The sequence below is a fragment of the Pan troglodytes genome, chromosome 4, assembly GCF_028858775.2.
Source record: "Pan troglodytes isolate AG18354 chromosome 4, NHGRI_mPanTro3-v2.0_pri, whole genome shotgun sequence".
Lineage (NCBI taxonomy): Eukaryota > Metazoa > Chordata > Mammalia > Primates > Hominidae > Pan > Pan troglodytes.
The window spans coordinates 6,093,568-6,115,644 of NC_072402.2; the positions used below are offsets into that span (position 1 = coordinate 6,093,568).

Below are 22,077 nucleotides of genomic sequence, written 5' to 3' on the forward strand. Positions count from 1 at the left end.
CAGCTGTGATGACTAAAAAGACGATTCTGGTGGTGGTGGATACGGTGGCTGGAGATAAGAAAAACCTCGGTTCAAACGAGATCTGAATTTACCCACTAACTACGACCACGAGGAGTTTATTCCTTTATCTTTCCGTTTTCTCTCTCTCCCGAGAGGTGTCAAAAACAGGATTTGGAGGTGGCAGGATAATGGCCAAAATGGGTGGACAAGGTGGCGAACGATTCAACCAGGCTCTGGGCTTGGCGCACGGTGGGCGGTGGCGCCCACACCTGGGCCTGGGAACCCGCCGCTCGGGCATCACGGGCTGCCGCGGCGACCGGCGTGGACACATGACCGAGGAGCGAAAGGTCAGAAGACAAGGGGACTGTTCCAGGAGCAGGGGAGCCGCCACTGGCTGCTAAGGCCATGCAACTGGCGCCGAAACGCACGATCTCCGCCCGCCCCGCAGCGCGTCGGGAACTGTAGTCCCTCCCTCTCCTGCTCCCTGGCCCAGGACGGGCTCCGGGACAGCGCCTACCCCTCTAGCTGTAAATCACGCACTTTCCTGTCCTGGACGCCGGGTCCTTCCACTTCTCAGGCGTCTGGAGCTTACGTCACGGGCGGGTCACCGCCCACATAGCGGAGGCCTTTAGGTGTCTATGGAAAGCCTGTCGTACAGCAAGGTGGCAATAAAGGATCGACCCTTAACAGTGGAAGGAATGCACCTTCGATCCCTCTACTCCTATTGGCTGCTCCTCTGTGGGCCTCTCCCCCGCCGCATAGCACAGCTCCTCTCCCGGTGTTGCTCAGGCAGCGCCTTAGGCAGCCCCGCGCCCAGGGGAGGGGCGGGGCGAGCCAGGGCGGGGCGGGGCCCTGACTGGACTGCGTCGCGCTCGGGGGCCGCGCCGGGTAGCGTTTCTTTTTAGTGCCTGAGGCAGCTCTGGCTCGGAGAGCCTTTTGCTAGCCCCACGGGGACCTCTGTGCACGGATGGACCCGCCCGGACCTGGCGGGAAGCGGCCTGGCAGGCGGCGGCCCCGGCGGCATCAGCAGAGACAGGACGGGGCCGACGCCGCGGGCCCCTGAGGCGTGCGTGCCCACCGGGCCCGGCGGCGGCACCATGATGCCGGGCGAGACCCATTCGGCGGCGCCCGGGACGGCGGCGGACCTGTCGCGATGTCAGGGCTGCGCCTCTCTGCAGCAGGTGCGGCACCTCCCGGGGCCGCGGGCGCGGGGGGCGACTCTGCTTGGCCGGCCGGGAGCGCAGGGATGTGGGGTCCGGCCGCGCGGGCTGTGCCTCAGTGCGCTGCTCTCCCTTCCCAACCGTAGTTCTTGCTCGCTCGTCTCTCTGCTCTCTTTTTCCTACATGAGTTTTGGGGACGGCTTTCTTTGCTTTATTTAAGCTTGAAACCCAGAGTTCATTGACTGGAATGCGCTGGTGTAACGGTGGGGGTGGAGTGAGCGAGGTTTTGAGGGCCCCCCACCTTCCCTACCCGGCCTCGGAGCTCCCTAGGGCAGACTCCGTAGGTCAGTGAGGGACAGGTGAAACGCCGAGGGCAGTTATCTCCCTGAGGATAACGCTTTGGTCTTCTGGCCCATCCTGAGTATTTGTTGTTTGGAGGCAGAATCTTACGTGACATGTGGGTTGTCTGAGTCGTTAGACTCGAAGAGTCTAGGGAGGCATTTCAGCTTATAGCAGATGTGCCATCCCGAGGCTAATTTTTTAAAAAGCAAGCCACGTAATTGGTCAAGTAGCTTGTCAGTTGTTTGATAAAAGTAGTTTATTAAAGGCATGCAGAGACTGGAGGTTTCTAACAGCGGCGTGGGCTCTTCTTTAGAGTGACATAAGGGAGAATTGCTAGAGTATGGCTCCAGATCTTATGGGGTGGTACTTGGGCAATAGTGCCCCTCATTTCCCACGACTCTCCTAGCTGCCTGATGTCGGGGGTCTCTTTTAACTTCCTACTATCGCGGTTTCAGTGATAAAACGGAACTCACCAGCACCTCATTACCTACTCTGCCTAGTGTTCTAGGAACTACAGACATTGTGGTGAACAAAATAGGATCTCTCGTAAGTAAGATGCATATGTGTGAATAAGGCCTCAGAAGATTTTAGATGTTAGAAAATAAAGGAGGATGTTGGAATATTGGTCTTGTCTCTTAGCTAGAGTAGTCAGCTAGGGAATTTTTGAGTCAGTAACTTTCAGATATTTGAATAATGAGAAGGATCGGGCTGTCAGAAGAGATGTAGGAAGAGCTTTCTGGATAGAGGGATTAACAGGTGGAAAGGTTCCTTTGGTGAGAAGGAGCAGGGTGTCTTTGATGAGCAGAACATGGTATGGTTGGCATGAGCATAGTGCACACGGAAGATGGTTGATGAGACCAGACGGGAGTGCAGGCTAGGTAGGCCATGCCGAGAAACTTGGTTTGCATTTTAAGTGCAATATCTGTGAACTGATTGCAAACATTTTAAGTGTTGAAGGAAGGGGAGGAAGGAAATGTGCTGCTTTTGTGAGTAGAAGGAGAACTAATAGATCATTGCCTTCACTGAGCTGCATTGTATAGGTATCTTGTAACGCCCCCCGCCACCACCACCCCAGGAACGTGATTGGAGTTCTCCCGAATCTTTAATACATTGTATTTATTATTCGAGCCAATTCACTCAGCAAACATTTATTGATCACCTGCCGTATTTTAGACATTGCAATTATGGCATTAGGGGAGAAAAAGACAAAAATTCTTGATCTCTTGGAGCTTCCATTCTAGGAGGGTGGCAGGATAAATGAAACAAATGAGTTATGTTAGAGGGTAATGAAAACGTTGTTGATGAATTGAACAGAGATGGGGAGGGAATGAATGGGTGAGGACTAGGCCAGTGGCTGTTGGAATTTAAGTAGGGAGTCCTGGAACGTTTATATTGGAGCAAAGGTGAGAGAATAATAAGCTCTGTAGAAATCTTGGAAGAAAAGTCTCTCCTACAGTGGAAACATCAGATGTGAAGAACTGTAGCAGGAGCTGGCTTGGTGTGCTTGGGAAGAGCAAGAAGGCCAGTGAAGCTGGAGCGGAGTGAATGCTGGGAGTCAGGAAGGTAGGAGGAGGGCCTGATTGTGTGGGCTCCTGTAGACCATTGTTGGGGTTTGGGCGATGGAAATGGTGAGTCATTGGAGGCTTTTGTGCAGAAGAACTACTGATGTGAACTGTGCTTTTCAGTCATGGATCTGTTATGGTTAAATTTAGCAACTGTATCCTTCTGGTTGCTTAGGCCAGAAACTAGATGGCATCCTTGGTGCAGCTCTTGTTTTCTCATAACCTGTATCCAGTTTATCAGATTGTGTCCGCTCTGCCTTCATTATTCACGCACTTTTCAACATCTCCACTGCTTCCACCGTTGTGTGAACTACTCTAATGTATGGCCTAGAGATTGAATCTCCTTCCTTCTACCCTTGCCACATTTCCTGCTGTGGGTTCTCAAAACATCAATAAGAGTAATCCTAGATCCAGGGGTCTGCAAACTTTTTCTGTAAGGAGCAAGATCACAAGTATTTAGGCTTTGGGGACTTGCTCAGAACTGCTCAGCTGTGCCATTTTCATGTGAAAGCAGCTGTAGACAATTCACAAAGAAATGAGTATGCCTGTGTTCCATTGAAACATTATAAACACTGGAGTAGGGCCTTAGTTTACAGAGTTCTTCTCTAGGTCAGGACACTATTGCATTTGGATTTTCTGTGGCCTGGAATTGGATTACCTTTTTAGGGGAAAGTTATGAGTAGAGTCTCTGGAGGAATTCTGTAGTTGTGCAAAGTGAGTCTAGAAAAATAGGTTCCTGGCAGTTTATAGAGAACCTTGAATGGTAACCATCATAAATTCTTGTACTTATTTCTGTCAGTGTTATGGGATGGTGAAGGTTTTTGCACAGTTACATTAGGACAGTGCTTGTAGTAGAAGTAACGGTGGTATGCAGGATGGATTGGAGGGGGTGCAACTAGGTATGGTAAATTATTTTACTAATACATAATAGTGATAACAAAAGTCTGAAGTAATTGAAGGTTCCTGGGAAGGGGAATAAAGAAGAAAAAGGTTCTGAATATGAGACAGTGTAAAGAATGGGCAGGTCTCATGTCAGGAAATGGAAGGTCCCAAGATTTAAAACTCAAATGACCGTGAGAACTGTGGTAGATACAGGAGGAAGAGGAAAGCAAGGTGGAAGGGACTGAAGTTGGAATGACGTCAGAACTAGGAGTGTTCAGCCATTTTCAGATTTAATGTTTGTGGAACACAGTGCTTCCAAGGTGCCCTAATATCCCTCAAGGAAATAGCAGGCCAGGTTAGATGTGCACTGTGTTCAGTGTAAGAATTTTATCTGGGCTGGGAGCGGTGGCTCACGCCTGTAATCCCAACACTTTGGGAGGCCAAGGCAGTGGATCACGAGGTCAGGAGTTCAAGAACAGCTTGGCCAAGATGGTGAAACCCCGTCTCTACGAAAAATACAAAAATTAGCCGGGCATGGTGGCATGCGCCTGTAATCCCAGCTACTCAGGAGGCTGAGGCAGGAGAATTGCTTGAACCTGGGAGGCTGAGATTGCAGTGAGCCGAGATGGTGCCACCACTGCACTCCAGCCTGGGTGACAGAGCAAGACTCCGTCTCAAAAAAAAAAAAAAAAAAAAAAAAGCTTATTTGACAGAAGGGAGGTGTGAGGATAGGAAAATGGGACATTATGTTGTGTCATTTAAAGGAATCTTTGAAACCATGAGGCCAATTCATGGGACTACATGCTATCATTAGAGTCAGTGATGGAAAACCAACTAGCTGATGTGTGGCCTTTGATGAAGGGGAACATGGAATGGTGAGGAAAGGAGAAACAGATAAAGTGTGTTAGAGGGTTAAACAGGGAGTGCGTCCCAGAGGGAATCAAGAGTTCCAGAGGGAACCAAGATCGGAAAGAATGAGAATTAAGGAAAAGCAATTCTTTTGGTCAATTAGTAGATAACCGCTTTTTGGAAATAATTTTCTGCGTGTATTATAACTACATGAAGTTCCATATTTCAATTAAACTTCCATGTGAGAGAGAAACTAAAGAGGTGCAGAGAGAAGATATTCTGTGCTATAGTTTTAACTTTTTGATCATGCAGAGAATTCACAAGTGTAACATAGGAGTCAGTCTTTCCAATGGTAGGCAACCATATTGGTGTTGTGACTTCATTCTGAACTGTAATGTTAGGCTAACTTGCCTCTCTGTCTTGAATAGTGGTTTGCTTGCACTGAAAATCTTCCTTTCATTTCTTAATCCTCCCTGTCCTTTTTTTATTTAGTTGTTGAAGAGATAACAGTACCTTTGCAGAGATCATTATTTGATTCAGAAGTGTGCAGATTGACTACGTTTTCTGTGTCTTTTGCTCATAGTCTCACAAATCACTTCATATCTGTTTTGTTACTCTCATTGATTACAGTAGTTCATTGCTGATCCATAGCCCAATGCCCATAGCCCAATGCCCAAAGTTCTGGGTTGCAGAACTTTGGCAGTCAGATATAACAGTGTGGGTCCTCACTCTAGTGATATTATGTATTATGTATGGTTAAGTAAAGTCTTAAGTTATGTGTGTTTAAGTCAAGCTAGTGAAGCTGACATAGTCTCTTTATTCTGATGAAGGAGAGGCCCATATTTGCTGACTTCACTGCAGTGCAAAACAATTGGATTCTCCTGGGGATCCAGATGAGAGTTTGAAACACATGATTATATTGTTCATCTCATGTATCTAGATTAGATTCAGTGAGTTTGATGTATGGTTGTCCTTGGAACAGATTTGAGCCTGTCCATAAACTTGTGCTGGACTCCCATTGATAATCGCTAGTGATTTTAATGGCATCGTTTGGAACTTGAAACATTTTATTCCAGACCTATTGATTTAGAAATGGTTCTTTTACAGGGAATGCTCACAAAATTGTAATTCATTCATTTACCAAACACATTTATTGAGCGTCGATGTATATATGATGCTATCCTGTGTTTCAGAATACAATGATGAACAGAAGAGGCATGGAGCTCATTCTTGTTGAGGTTACAGTTAAGTAGAAAAGCAACTACAGTATAGGTATAATGTAAATATTATGGTAAGGGACATATGAGGTACTCTGGAAGCATGTAGGCGGGACAGCTATATAGGAATTGTGCCACCTCTCTGAAGGCTTCATAAAAGTGAATCTAAATTGAGGTCTGAAAGATGATTTGCAGTTAACTAAGAGGGAAAAGATGGAGGGAGAGTGTTGTAGACAGAAGAAGTTGTGCCAAGGCCTGGAGGGGAGAAAGTAGTTGACGATAGATGAAGCACAGAGTAAAGGTGGGGATAACTGAGGTGGGGCTGGAGAGACTGGGGTTTGCCTTCCCAGCACCCAGAAGCCACTCTGCTTGGTTTTGGTGGGTGGGTGTGGTTGGGGCACAGTTAGAGAGAGGTGGACATTCCTGCCTTGTTGCCCTGTTCCAGTCCACGCTGTGCCAGAAGTTCTAACAGGTGAGAAGACACACTCATCTCTGCTAGATATCAGCGTAGGCTTTGATTTTAAATAAGAGCAGTTAGTAAACAGCAAGCACACCAGGAATAAGTGGTTTATCAGAGAGGAGTCATGCTGAACAATTAGCCAGATCTCTCCCAGCAAAGCAATAAATGTGAGTAGTGTGATTTTTAAAAATAATTTATTTTGAAATAATTTCAGACTTACAAGAAAGTTGCCACAATAATACAAATAACCCTGATGTTCTCAAATTCACAAATTGTTAACATGTTATTGCATTTGCTTCATCATTGTCTGCACACATACAGTTTGTCTCCTGTACATGTTCCAGGATATACTTCCTCCAGATATGAACGTTTTCCAACATAATTATCCTACACCCCTCCAAATCAGAATAGTAACATTGGTGCAGCTGTAGACCTATTCAGATTTTGCTTGCTGGCCTGGGAGTGGCTTTTTGCTTTCTTACTCAAAGTCATGTCAGGACTTATGTGTTATATTTTATTGTAATGTCTCTTCAGCCTCCTTCATTTAGTCTTTGTCTTTCATGTTTGTGAAAGTTTAAACAGCAGAGCCTTGCATTCCTCAGCGAACGTTTTACTACTTCTGAAGACATTTTTGATTGTCAGTGTTGGAGTCCCTAAGACCACGCTCATGTTCAGTACTCATAGGACTTAGCATATAGTTATACTCATGGCTGTGGTTTCTTACAGGGAAAGCATACAGAGTGAAGTCAGTAAAGGGAAAAGGCATATGGGGCAAAGTCTGGGGAAACCAGGCACAAGCTTCTGAGAGTGTTTCCCAGTGGAGTCACACAGCACATGCCTAATTGCTCCAGTATCGTGTTGTAACAGTACTTGTGAAGTGTTATCTGCCGGGGAATCTCATTAGGGACCTAGTGCCTGAGTTTTTTTTACTGGGGGCTGGTCTTGTAGGCACCTTCTGCCTAGCAAGCCCCAAGATTCCAGACTCCCACAAGGAAAGCAGGTTTTGAGCATAAACCATACATGATGAGCCATTTTCATCAGTTTGGGGAATGATGGGAAGGAACTCTCCAGAAATCCGAGTCCCCAGGTGACAGCCAATGGCCCGCCTTGCAAGCAGGTCTTGCTAAGGATCGTGTTCTCAGGCCTGCTGTGTTAATTGTTTGCTGCACACGCACCTTGGGGCTTGGGGAGTGCTACAGCCAGCTGGTAGAGGCCAGGGATTCTGCCGAACATCCTGTCTTCCTTCTAGCCCAGGATGTCAGTAGTGCTGAAGTTAAGAAACTGTCTTCTCTTACATATTTACTGATTTGTTTGAGCAGACTACATATCCCATTATCATCTGTATTTATTTGTTTGCTATATTATCTATATACTTACTACCTTAGCATAACCATTTTCCTGGCTACACTGGCCATGTCTTCTGTCATGTCCTCTCAGCTGGTAGGCCTGCTAGCTTGCTCCTTGCCCTGTGTGCTCAGCCAGGTGTGATTCTACTTCCCCAAGAAAGGAAGGAAGCATGGGCATCAACATTCACAGTGACAATTCAGGAGGGTATTGTATGGATAAAGTTAAAATTGTCTGCTAGAGGGGAGAAGTAAATGGGAAACAAAAAGTCTTGAGTAAGAGAGTGGGCCGCTCTGGAAATTGTGTTAGTGAATAAGTATAGCTTAAGAAATCACCCAGAAGGCAAAGAAAAACAAAAGATGGTAGCTATGAGAGAAAAGAGGGGAGAATTGAAAATCAGCCTGAACTTTCCAATAGACTATATAATAGAAGCTCTAGAAGAGGAGAGCAGGGCTGCTAAGAGAAAGCGATAATCAAGGAAACAACCCTTAGTATCTCCTGGAGAGGAAGAACACCTTGAACCTCACTTCTTCCATAGCAGCTGGACCTGTGCAGGAATGAATGTGGGTCAGAGGAGCCTGAGCGCCCTTCACCCAGGCACACCCTGCTCACTTTCACAATTGCGAGGTTCATTATTTAGAGGCCTTGGTTTCAGCCAACATAAATGACATCTGAATCTGATTGGAGGGAAAAAAACGTTTTATCAGAGTATTACAATATTGACCACAGATAATACAGTATCTGACCAAATTTGAGCTGATATGCAGCAGGGCCTTGGGAAATAATGTTAGTCAGAGACTAGAATGCTATCGGATAACTGAGAAATCTTTTGTTTTCTCATTATACTGTTTTGTGATCTTGTTTTTTGTGTAATCACAGTTAAATATAAAAAGGCAGCTAGACAGATATACAAGAGTTGTTAAGACAACAAGTCAGCAGCCCCCAGCCCCACTCATCCCTGCTTTCCAAGACAGAACCATTTTTAATTGCTTCCACTGTGTATTTTACAATGAACTTTCCTGTTGTTAAATAGTAGACTCATTGCTGACTTTGGGAGGTGAGGATTCAGCTCTCTTACTGCCCCCTACTCCACCATGCCTAAGCATATCTCTTCTTTCTCCATTTGTTCAGTACAGTTATGATTTGAGTTAGATCAGTATTTGAAGTTGACATTATTAGGACTGTTATTTGAAGCTAAGCTGTGGTGTTTTCTGCATGGTTTCTTGTTTTCCCTGATAATGATTGTATCTTTAATTCAATTTTTCATCCTGAAGATACTAGTGAGTGCTTACTGCTATGCCAGGGACTGGATTGAACACTTTATATGGTGCATCTTATTTAATCCTGATAGTATGCCAGTTATTTAAACTCTTTGTGCTTCAGTTTCTCCATCTGTAAAACTGATGAAATAGTTTCGAGGCAGGGGAAAGTGAAATAAATTTGCCCAAGGTCACTTAGCAGAAAGTGGGGGTGGAATAGGAATGTGAATCTGACTCTGTGACTCTGGAGCCTGAGGTTTCTTCGGGGTCTCTGCCTAAGTACTTGGCAACTCAAAATGACATCTGGAAGCATGGGAAAGATGAGCTAGGGTACCAAAGAACTCAAAAGAGAATGGGAGAAAAAAGAGGAAGAATCACTTTTATTTTAGAAAAAATAATAGTTTAAATGCATGTCCAAAAATAACTGCATTCCCTTGCAAGTCTCTGCCAGTTTGGTATAAATACTCAAATGTTTTCAGTCTTTCATTTTCTTCTCCCTTTGAGCTTTGGGGCCTACTCTCATCTGGTACACAGCAGCATTCTGAGGGCTCTCTTCACCCCCATCTCCATTCTGAAGGACCATGTTCACATCTTTCAGTACCCCCCTGAGAAAGGATGTCTGGGAAGTAAGTTTGTAGAGACTTTGCAGATTTGAAAATATTTATTGTGTAGAATTTTATCTTGGAATTACTTGCCCTTTGCCATTTCGAAGGCTTGCTTTCTAGGTCTAATTTTTCGTGTTGGTGTTGAAGTCTGAAGCCATTCTATCCCCGATTCTTTGTGTATCACTTGATGCCTTTTATTTTGCTCTTGGGATTCTTGTAGGGTCTTTGCTTTGTCTCCAGTGGTCTGAAATTTGTGTTCTTGTTTCATGGTTTGAATCCTGTTGAAGTCCATATTCCAGGCCCTTTCAATTAGAAATTTCTAGATTTGCTTCTGGGAACTTTTCTTCAATACCAGTATTTTTTTTTAATTAGGTCTCCATCTTCGCCTTATTCTTTATGTGGAACTCTTATTGTTGGGTATGTGGGGCCTCTTGTGTTGATACCCTATTTGTTTTTATTTATTTTCCTTCCTTCTTGTGTCTGGGTTTTTATTTTCTGCGTCCTTTTTTTTAACTTTATGGTCAAATATTTTGAGTCTTTGTTAGCTGTAACAGCATTATTGAAATATAATTTACATATAAAATTCTGCCTTTTATTGTATACAATTCAATTCAATTCACAGAGTTGTGCAGACATCACCACTACATAGTCCTAAAACATTTTCATCCTCCACCTTCCCCAAAGAAACCCTATACTAGTTACTAGTCATTTCCTGTCTGTGTACTCTTCCTCCAGTCTCTGGCAGCCACTGGATTACTTTTGGCTCTGTTAAGGAAAATTCATATGAATGGACTCTAGAATACACGTGGACTTTTGTAACTGGCTTTTTTCACTTAGCATAATGTTTCAAGGTTGGTCCATGTTGTAGCATGTATCATTCATTCATTTTCATTGTCAAATAATTCCTGTTGTATGGGTATGTGACATTTTGTGAATCAGTTCATCCTTTGATGGACATTTAATTTATGTTCACTTTTTGGCTAGTTTGAAATAGTGCTGCTATAAATATCAGTGTGTAAGTTTGCCGTGGACTCTATTTTCAGTTCATACCTAGGAATGGGACTGTTGGATCGTTGGGTAACTATTTAACATTTTGAGGAACTGCAAAACTAGTTTCCACAGCAGCTGCCCCATTTTATATTCCCACCAGCAATGTATGAGGAATGTATTCAGTTTCTCCACATCATCATCAACACTTGCTATTGTCTGTCTTTTAATTTTAGTTATTCTAGAGTGTTCATTTTTAATTTTTAAGTTTTTTCAATTTTAAGAGCTCTGAATATTCCTTTCAAAAATAACTTGTTTCGCAAATATAATATTATTTATCTCATCCTATTAATAAACATCTTTTAAGTTTTCTTTTCAGTTTTTGTTTACTTCAGGTTGCTTTTGCTTGTTTTAGCCTCTTTCACACTGCAGGTCTGTCTCATGTTTGGAAGTCCTTGCAAAGAGCGAGTAGCGGATACACTGAGGATGTGGGGCTTCTGGACCCTGAGTGTCAAGGCAGGACAGTCTGGTTGGGCCATTTATTGATTGAAGAATGTCTAGTGTCATTACCTTTAGATGTTATCTGTAAGAAGGTATTTCCCTTCTTCTTCCTGGAAGACAGAAGGACTACACTGTTTGGAAGCCTAATGAAGAGAGACAGGCAGCCAGTCTTAGACCACTGTGCTTAGGTTTATTTAATCTTTATGCTTTTGACATAGTACACCTGCCCCAAGGGTCCCTGGTATTACAGAGACCTTCAAAAAGCAAACCTTTCTGCTGGGTGGGGGAGGAGTGATTTCTCTGAGGCATGGTGGATGGTTGGGGATTGGGATTAAATGCTTATGAGAAAGTTTGCAACTAGTGCTTGTTTTAGTTCCATTCCCCTTCACCTTCTCAAAAGAATCCATGTTACTGATTCTCAAGCTTGTTGAAGTTTTGCAGTATAAATGGAGCTGGTTCTCACTTTTCCCCACTGCTGGCTTTCTTGGGTGCTAAATCAGTACTCTTGAGTCTGCTTTCCAGTTTCTGTTTGTCTTTTATCCTCTTGTCATCCTTGTTGGTTTTGCCTTTTGAAAAAAAAAAATTTTGACTGTATTTTTAGCTGGTTTTAGGGAGGGAAATAAAAGCAAATGCATGCATCCACCCTCTCTGCCCAGAAATCTGGATTAGGGCCCACTCTGGTCCAGTGTGACCTCATCTTAACCTGATCATATCTGTAAAGACCCTGTTTCTAAATAAGGTCATTCTAAAATACTGGGAGTTAGGACTTAAGCATGTCTTTTGTGGGACAGATCATGATTTAACGCTTAACAGATGGTGACCCAACAATTCTGTACCTAGCAAAGTGTTATTCATGCATGAGAGGTGTTCCTAGTTTACTCTCTCCTTACAGTTTTTAGCAAGGGAAAGGCATCCTAGTAATTTTAGTGCAAAAATGGTATAGGCATATCACTTATGAACATAGATGAAAAAAAAAAAAACCTAAGTAGGATATTGGGGAATTGAATCCTCAGTGTGTTTAAATAGTGTTAACATAGTATTCAATTACTTTTATCCCCAGGAATGTAAGGCTGCTTTATCATTAGAAAATCTATTGTAGTTCACTGAAATTAATAAATAAAGGGAGAAAAATACATATTCAAACTAAATAGATACAGAAATTTATTTGATGAAGATGGATACCTATACATGAAAATCTTTTAGCAGACTGTGTGTAGAAGTTTCATAACATGATTAAAGGATATCAACCAATAACCTGGAACAGAGCAAATGTAATTAACTAATTCCAACTTTTAAGACAAAGACACCTGTTATTACCCTTACTATTCAATATTGTGCTGAAGCCTTAGTCAGTTCAGGAAGGAGGGCAAATCAAATGTAGGCATGAGTAAAGGTAGGATAAAATTATCAGTGAATGTTACAACTATTCACATAACACACCCAAGAGAATCTGCAGATAATTTATTCACTGCTGGATTTACTTTGCATATATTTTATTTAGATCTTTTGTGTGTATGTTTATAAGTGACATTGTTGTAAAATGAGCTGGTCTTACTGTAATCAACAAACAAAAATTAGTAATATTTTTGCATACCCTAAAGAACCAATTAGGAAATGTAATATAGCAAAAACAGCAACGTAAAGATAGTACTTATGCTAGTGGTAAAAACAAATTAAGCTTGGGTGTAAAAGCTAACCAGGATGTAGAAAACATCCTTCAGGAATGCATAGAGGAAAAATAGAAAAAATTATCACTGTGTGTGTTTTGATTTCATTATGTGCTGCCAAAATGCTCTTCAAGTGCTACCACCCAGAGTATGAATTTTATTTTCCTTACATCCTTACCAACATGTTTATTTCAGTCTAGCCTAGTGGATGAAAAGTAAATTTTTGTTATTTTAGTTTTGCATTTCCTGATATGAAAAAGGTGGAATATGTTTTTTAAAAAATGTCTATTGACTATTCCAAATTCTTAATCTGTGAATTGACAGTTTATATCCTTTACCTTTTTCAGTGTAAACCTCTGAAATGCGTAAGTCTGGTCCAGCAGTACCAGCATTTGGGCTTTATTCTCAGGAAAAATAGAACTGTTTGACAAAGGAATGGGCAAGGAAATTCATGGCGTGCTGTCTGTAAAGACTGGAAAAGGACCTAAACCTCCCTCAACAACAATTTGATAGATGGAGTACATCCAAAAATATATTTTATATATGTGGTGGCAGTTCTGAAAGTTGAAAGTTAAAAACACGCTGAGTGATTTTTGACAGATGGTGAGATTACAAGAGAAACTATGCATTTGACTTTATTTTGTGTAGATGTTTTAACAGATATGTAACATAACTGAGAAGAAAAGGCAGACATTATCATAAAGGGAAATATTACTGTAACTATCAAAATCATTTGGATTATCTGGAAAACTATTGGGATAATCAGTGAAAATTGAACATAGTTTGGATAATTTCAAATTATTACTTGGTGTAATTATTACTTGTGAAGGGCTATTGTGGTTATGTTTAAAAGTAAGTCCTTATTTCTGAAGTATTTAGTGATGGAAAAAGTAAGTCCTTATTTCTGAAGTATTTATGATGGAAAAAGGAGACATTAAAGGAAAGAAGTTAATGAAAAGAAAAAATTAGCTCATTTTAAAATCTTAGGAACATTTCAACAGTGTAACTAAGGATGTTTTTCCTTTTGGGTTGATAGCAGTAATTTAGAGCCAAATTTGTGTTTTTGTTTTGTTTTGTTTTGTTTTGTTTTTTTCCGAGATGGAATCTCACTCTGTCACTGGAGTGCAATGGCACGATCTCGGCTCACTGCAACCTCCGCCTCTCAGGTTCAAGTGATTCTCCTGCCTCAGCCTCCTGAGTAGCTAGGATTACAGGTGCCCACCAACACAGCTGGCTAAATTTTGTATTTTTAGTAGAGACAGGGTTTCACCATGTTGGTCAGGCTGGTCTTGAACTCCTGACCTCAGGTAATCCGCCTCAGCCTCCCAAAGTGCTGGGATTATAGGCATGAGTCACCCCACCCGGCCTAGATCCTTATATATTTTTTCACTTAATCTTAGTCCATTTTAATATTTCTATTCATCTCCCCCATGGTTTCTTTTTTGTTGTTATTTTTTATGATTTATGTGTCTTTTGGGGTAGCCTTAAATCCTCTCAGAAACAATGCAGGGTAAAGATTGATGATTAATAGCAAACTAAAAATAGTTAATATTTATTGAGCTCTGTGACTAATTGCACACAGTAAAAGCATATTTACAACTAACTACCTTGCTGTTAAAGGAGTACTATCATTCAGATAAACAGGTTTGGAGAGAGGCACCATGGGCTCAGATTGTGCTCTACACAATATAAATAATGCATTAACATTTCTGTGTTTATGTAATTATTAAAATTCTTATGATAATGTTACAGACAATAATTATATTTAAAGTAATTGATAAAAAAGCTGACTGTGGCTTTTTTTCTTTCAGAATTTGAATGAATATGTTGAAGCATTAATTACCTTGAAACAAAAAATTATCAATACAGAGTAAGTATATTTGCATGTTGTTTGGCAGAACTTTGTAAACCTGACAAACTGGCTGAAGCAGGCGGTGCTTTTAGGCCCCCAGGGCTGGAATGAACGCTAGAGTTTCTCCTTTGGAGGCCTGCATGGTACTGATTATAATTCCCCATGAGCTTTGGGACTTGAACCTTTTGTTACAGGTTCACAGGCCTTTAAAACAAAGCTCATGGGTTAGTAGGAAGTTGTTTTTACCAAACTGGACTTCTTAAAAAATCTGTTTTCTATCTTCAAAGCCTTCTTAGCTTTACTGCTGGACCTCAAACCTCTTAACAGTATTTTATAGCCATGGTGTGAGATTTCCTATTTTTTTGTTTTCAGCTTTGTAATAGTCTCATGAATGTATGAGCCAAGATACTACTCAGATCTAAAGGTTTCTAAATAAAAGGCTTATATATCAACGTGATTCTTTTGAGAAATTTAAGGTGATATGGTCATTAATTTAGCATGCATTTGTTTCAGGAAATCTAGGAAGTCTAGAGGGTGCCTTGCATGGATTGAAACAAAATTTTAACATAGTATATTTTCTAAATTAAAAAGTAACCTAATTTTTCTTTTCTTTTTTGCAGTAATTTGTTAACAGAATATCAGAAGAAATGTGATGATATCCTTTTACTGGCTTTTTCTGTTGAGTTTTGGAACTAACTTATGTTTAATTCCTGAAAGAGATGTGAGAATTGTTCCTCATAGGCCTTTTGGAAGATAGTACTTAACAGGCTTCAGTAGGGAGCATGTCTCACAAGCACAGTAAACAGACAGTCCTTTTATTCTTAATCCATGTTTAATGATGAGTTTTAAAAATGAGATTACTTTTCTTGTTGATTGTGATTTTCTTAACGTCTCATAAGCTTTTTAGTGGGTGGGTTTCTCTTAATTTGTACTGAGGATGTGGCATGTTTTTTAGGTTTACGAATAATGTGAAACTGAATGTGATACTTGCTGAATGTTATTTTTGAATCTGCAAGAAGTACAGTATGGGAAATTCAAAATGTTGGGCAATTGACTTTCATTAATTATTTTTGTGATTTACAGGGAAATGTGTGTGTATATATATATCTCCAAAATCATAGAAATAGTGTTGCTGTATATTCATGAATGCTGTTGGGCAGTCAGAAGACAATTCTTGGCCTTACAGTCACCATTTGTTCGATAGCCATTTAATGAGCTCGGTTGTGGAGTTAGTATCTGGTCGGCTATTTTTTTAGCAGTGGGAAAAAGATGTGTGTAATTGATCCTTCCATGTCTTGCTGTGGTAATACCTTGATTTAAATCTCTCCTGTAAAAACTTAAAGTTTCTCTCATAAAAGTAAACATACGTACTCCTTTAGGGAGTCCCTGAAATTTAGCTTCACGTTCGATGTCAGGACAGATTCAGCTGTTCAGCTTTGGCAATAACTTGAGGCCTGCTTCAATATTATTTATGTCATACCTGAACTTACATGTCATCATCAGTTATTTATTTGTGTTGGTACCGTCTGTACTAGTTGATTCTCACGCTGCTATAAAGGACTACCCGAGACTGGGTAATGTATAAAGGAAAGAGGTTTAATTGACTCAGAGTTCTGCATGGCTGGGAGGCCCCAGGAAACTTATAATCATGGCAGAAGGGGAAGCAAACACATCCTTCACATGGTAGCAGGAGAGAGAAGTGCAGAGCGAAGCGGGGAAAAGCCCCTTATAAAACTATCAGATCTCGTGGGAACTCACTCATTATCAGGAGAACAGCACGGGGGGACTGCCCCCGTGATCTGATCACCTCCCACAAGGTTCCACCCCAGCACCTGGGAATCACAACTTGGTTTACAATTCAAGATGAGATTTTGGGTGGGGACACAGCCAGACCATATCATCATTTCTAATTTCTGTGAAAATCGTAAAATTAAGAGATATCCTTTAGATTTATTTTTACTGTCTGAATTTTTACATTCAAAAATAAAGGTCATTGGAAATCTTCTTATGTGCCTCATCTGTTAAAACCATCAGTCCATTTAACTATACGGGCATATTATGGCAGAAATGATATCTTCAATTGTTAGTGAAAGGTGTATGGAAACAATTATCACAACTTTTAGAAGGCTAAATAGGGAAGTAGATGGGCAGTTCCAGTATTAGGAGAGTATGTGTTCATTGTATCATTCTTGGAAAAAATATGCACACTCTTTGAGTTAACTTATACATGTAACCTAGCAGAGAAATAATTGTTTTACTTTTCTAAAGGTTGGCCAGAAAAATTTTAAAACAAAAATTATCAGAATCCTTTATTAACGGATAAAACTTTTGATTATTCCTGGATTTCAGAAGTTCATTCTGTAATATGATATTTGGCTTCATTGTCAGCTACAGATAGATACATACCTTTAAAAAAATATGTTTCACATTTGCTCCAAGTATGCATTTGTTGTACCTCAAATATGCAGTAGTTTGCTCTGCAACTTGAAGTGCCGATGTCACAGATTTAACATGGCTTTTAAAAATATAATTTGATTCCTTTTGCTACTAAAGTAGCAGTGCATTTTCCCATTTTTTTCAAGATGGGAAAGTTATTTCTTCCATAACTGCACTATGATAATTCAGTATTTCAGCTCATTTTTGTGTAATTCTGACCACTTTATTATCACCTCTTTCTAAATGGCAAGAAATGTATTTTATTTCATCAGGTATTTTTTGAACTTTCCTATTTTGCAAAGATTACTGTAATTTAGGATGAATAAAATATAGTTCTTGTTCTTCAGAAACCTTCAGAAACTTACATTCTAATGGAGGATGCACACGTTTTTATGAACGTACATGTCCTATATTGTGATAAAAATACAGGAATTCCTAGGAGATGAAACATAAAGGAATTGTTTTTTGCTATCTTAGAATATTTTACTAGCAGTATGAGATGGTAAAATAAGGTTATCAAATTATATAAATTGTAAAAAATGAGAGTTTTGTAGATTTTATGATCTGTTTTCTACAAAGCATGCTTATATATGGTTTTTGTAAGTACATAACTTTTGTTTGCTGGAATTATTCTCTGCACTATTTGAAAAATGAAGGACAGGTTATTTGGGGATTCCGCTATGTCGAGAAATCAAGGTATTTTCTATTAGTTGCATATTGCTTTGTCTTTTAATTCTGATCATGCATTTATTCACAGAACTGTATTTAGAGAAACAGATATTTTGACTTTTGGTACATGTTATTATGGTAAATGGAAATAACTCAGTAAAAAGACTTACCACTGTGTTTTAGATTGCATTTTGAATATAGTTTTCTAGTATTTATGATCTTGCTTGTATATATGTTGAACACAAATTATTAAAGATAATTGTAAAGTGAGTTTTATCTCCAGAGAAGTGTCAGAAGATAAAATTCTCAGAGTTTTCTTTAATAAGTTTTACAGCTGCAGTTTGCAAGAAGGTGAGCCAACCTGTTTCATAGTTTATGATACCACCTATATGAGTAGTTGATCTGAGATAGACATTTATTGGAGCAGATTTTTAAGCAGCTTTGAGCAAAATGTACATAGGATTACTCATAATATAGAATGCTGCTTTGATGCTCATAATAAAATAGGACTCAAGTTCTCCTACTATTAAATTTTTCAAATGAATTTGTTACTAAGGTCTTGAATTACAACTGGGTGTTTCACTTTTGAGTAACTTGTACTGACTGCATTGCCATTGAAGTGAAGCTTATTGTTGTCAATTTAACTGTTGTTTACATGGTTCACACTTTAATGTGGTGGTTTATCTTCTGTTACTTTAAACAGTTGAAAATAGGCCTACATAAAATTTTGGCAATGTTTCATTCTCTGATTGGATTCATCACCCAGAAGAAGGCGAAACGTGGTTATAAACTAAGCCATAAAATTGCCTGTCACTTAAATTGAATAAATGGGTATGAGCTCAGGACTCAAGATTGGAACAGCCGGATTCTCAGCCAGGCTGTTTGAGTGATTTTACTGTAAAGTATTCTTCAGCAAATTAAGAATCTACTTGTTTCTCACAGAGCTTTTTGGTAGACTTTTATCAGAAATAGATTACTAGGCTGGCCACAGTGGCTCATGCCCATAATCCCACCACTTTGGGAGGCCAAATTATAATAGTAATAGTACTATTTAATAGCAAATAGTACTATTTAATAGTAAAATTTTTATACTATTAAAATTTTTTTTAATTAGCCAGCTGTGGTGGCACTCAAATAGTAAATAGTACTACTTAATGGTAAAAAATTTTTTTAAATTAGCCAGGTGTGGTGGCACATACCTGTAGTCCCAGCTGCTTGGGAGGCTGAGGCAGGAAGATCACTTGAGCCTGGGAGATTGAGGCCGCAGTGAGCCGTGGTGGTGCCGCTATACTCCAACCATTATATTCCAGCCCAGGAGACAGAGTGAGACCCTGACTAACAAAAAAAAAGAAAAGAAAAAAAAATACTATGCCTAAGAAATAAAGGCAATGTGAAGATCATGTTGGTGTAGAGAGAAGTGCATTTAAAAAGATTTTTTCATCCTTTTTTTTGTTCCAAGTTAGCAATAAAATCTGAAATTATAAGCACATATATTTAATAATTCGTTATAGATCCTTTTCTGTAATAATGTTAATTCATTGTCTTTAGAGAGAATAGTAATCTGCATCACCAAGTGGAAGAGATGCTTCAAAAAATTTCTCCTCTACAGAAATGTCAGGAAGAACTGGGATCTTTAAAAGCAGAGCTAGAAGAGAAAAAGGTATGAACAATAATTTTCTGTAAAGATTTACGGTCAATAAATTAGGATCAGCTTATTCGGTATAATTGGGATGAGGGGGCTTTTGATGTGTTAAAGGAAATAAAGGCTAGTCAAGACTCTCAGTGTATTATTAGCTTTAGAGAACATTGAACTAACTGCTTAGTAGCTTAGTCTTTACAGTGATTATTAGCTCTGCAATACTGTGTCAGTTGCTTATGCTTTTTGAGAGGGTCAGCAGAAAACGCTTCTCACTATGAATTTGTGTGGTTTTATGTGTTCTGCATTAATTGATTTTTATACCTTTGTTTTTTGCTTAAATGTAAAATAACATGCAAAAATTCAAACTTTAAAATGTAGAGGAATCGTTGTACATAAGAGAGAGGGAGCAGGAGAGAATTTTATTTCTTCAGTGGCTCTGGCCTAGCTTTGGAGAGCCCAGTGGTGAATGAAGCGTGTAGGGCTTCTGCTCTGGTATGAGTTAAGATGTCCTTTAAAGAACCTACTCTCATAATTCATAAACTAGTCAATATTTTAAGCAATGTCTGTATACTTTACCTCTGTAACCCTAACCGCTTTGTTTGATCCCTTTTTAAAAAATCTCTTTTCATTTCTTTTTTTGGCAGTCATGTATAGTCTCTTGTGGTTTCTCATTGTCTGTGAGAGGTACACAAAAATGAGTCTTTCAATAATGCTTTTATAAGTAAGCGTTCAGATTAGGGGTTATTTCTTTTAGGGCATGTTTGATCTTTTTGGGTGATACTTATTAAGCTGAGATGGAGCATTGGGAGAAGATGCCCACTTCAGATATGAAAATACATATGTCTTTTCATGGAAGCTCTTCTTCTTTTCAAAGTCAAGTTGCAGTAAAACAGTTTGTTTAAAATGCTGTAAACTCACTTTTCTATGTAAATTGTTGTTTACTGCCTACATGAATCTTAGAATTCATAGCTTTTACAGATAAAAACATTAAAGTCCATAGATTTAAGTGGTTTGCATGAGCCAAGTGGCAGCCACCTGGAATGATCCTCCCTTCTTAACCTCTTCTCTCTAGGCGCTTCTCACAGTAGTGTTTGTGCCTCTCAGTCTTCCTCAAATTGTGCTATTTTAGTGGTGACACGTAGCTGTCTGAGGTCTTATGTGCTTTAATAGTACATACTTATTTTCCTCTTTATAGAAATTCTTACTATATGTATAACTATGCTGTCAAAGTTAAACAGAAACAATCACAGTGTTCAATGATCTCTATTTGGTTATATAATCTTTTCAGGCATATTTGAGAAGAAGCATGAACATTGGAGTTAGACCTTAATGATAACCCTCATTAGTTGTTCAGTTACTGTCTTTGGAAGAGCAAGTCATCCTGTCAAACCCTGAGATTCCTCATTTGTAAAAAAGGAATAATGAAACTGTTGAGATTAAAGAACTCTCTCAGAGCTGTTGAGATTAAAGAAATGTATAGTTATCATACCCTGCTAGAACTCTCAATAACAGTGTCTTTCCCATTTTATAGTAGCTGCTAGGGTGTATATATCAGTGTTCACACATTTTCCGCAGTTATCATTAAGTATAATGATTTGTTTTAAATTTTCCCTAGCAATACCGTTAGCTCATATTTATTATGCTCTAATATTTCTTCAGGATATGTTGAATTTTAATTAGTTGAGGCAAAAATATTAGCTGTTTGATATTTAAACCAATTATGAAGGTTTAGAATTGCAATAAAATTAGTATATTGTTTTTAAGTTTTATAGTTTTTGTTTGATTATATTGTTAGTCATATTTCATCTATTAAGAATCTGGTTACCTCTATTAAAATATTCAGTGACTATTTTTTCTGCCTAATATCTGTTTATTTGGTTAATAGCTTATTAAAGGCAAAGCAAGTTATGACCAATGGTCAGTGACTTTCATTTTGACAATATCTGTTTTTTTTCTTTTTTTAAAGAGTTCTTTAAAGTTGTATCAGGATACTCATCAGGAATATGCTCGTGTAAAGGAAGAATGCTTGAAGAGTGATGCTCAGTAAGTAGTTACTAAATTACTATAGAAATACGGTTTTCAGTTTTGAAAATACGTAATTCTTAAGTCGGTAGTGTTTTTTTTTTACAGTCTTTGGATTTCTTGGCCATAATTAGCTGCATGGTCTTGAACTAGTTAGTCTCTCAACCTTGGTTTCCACATCTGTAAACTGGAAGTTATATCTACTTTGAAGGGTCATAAGGAACATTAAATAAATTTTCATATGTTAAAGGGCTGCACAAAGAACTCCATAAAGGTGTTTGTCTCTGTATGTATATGCATTATATATGCATGCACATGTGTCTGTGTGTGTCTAAAGGTGTTTGTCTATGTATATAATGCATTATATACTCATTCACTTGTGTCTGTGTGTCAGAACATAATGACTGACCCCTTGCTTTGTGCCAGTGCTTTAACCGATAGCATGTGGAATGGGTATCTTTGTTACTATTCATAAAAAGGGCTGTTCAGAAGCATCCCCTTGATCATTGAGGTTCATACTATAGTCATGTTATTCACAACAAATGTGAGCTATACATAAAACAGTTGAATGTAGATGTAATGAAGCAGTGACTCAGAGAGTCATCCACCTTTTCAGACTCTCAG

At 39.4% G+C, this 22,077-nt stretch overlaps 1 protein-coding gene across 4 annotated transcripts in view; it reads left to right on the top strand.

Annotated features, from left to right (window-relative positions):
- Nucleotides 1-858: 858 nt before the first annotated feature.
- ICE1 (interactor of little elongation complex ELL subunit 1) overlaps nucleotides 859-22,077 on the top strand; it is a 67,686-nt gene continuing 46,467 nt past the window's right edge. For all 4 annotated transcript variants that reach the window (XR_010157136.1, XM_016952925.4, XM_016952924.3 and 1 more), the window contains exons 1-6: nucleotides 859-1,181; nucleotides 14,647-14,705; nucleotides 15,308-15,342; nucleotides 18,125-18,143; nucleotides 19,341-19,452; nucleotides 21,398-21,474. Coding sequence is in view for 3 of the 4 variants with exons in the window: in XM_016952925.4 (XP_016808414.3) it covers nucleotides 1,098-1,181; nucleotides 14,647-14,705; nucleotides 15,308-15,342; nucleotides 18,125-18,143; nucleotides 19,341-19,452; nucleotides 21,398-21,474 (386 nt within the window). In the remaining variant the exon portion in view is untranslated. The remainder of the gene's footprint in view (nucleotides 1,182-14,646; nucleotides 14,706-15,307; nucleotides 15,343-18,124; nucleotides 18,144-19,340; nucleotides 19,453-21,397; nucleotides 21,475-22,077) is intronic.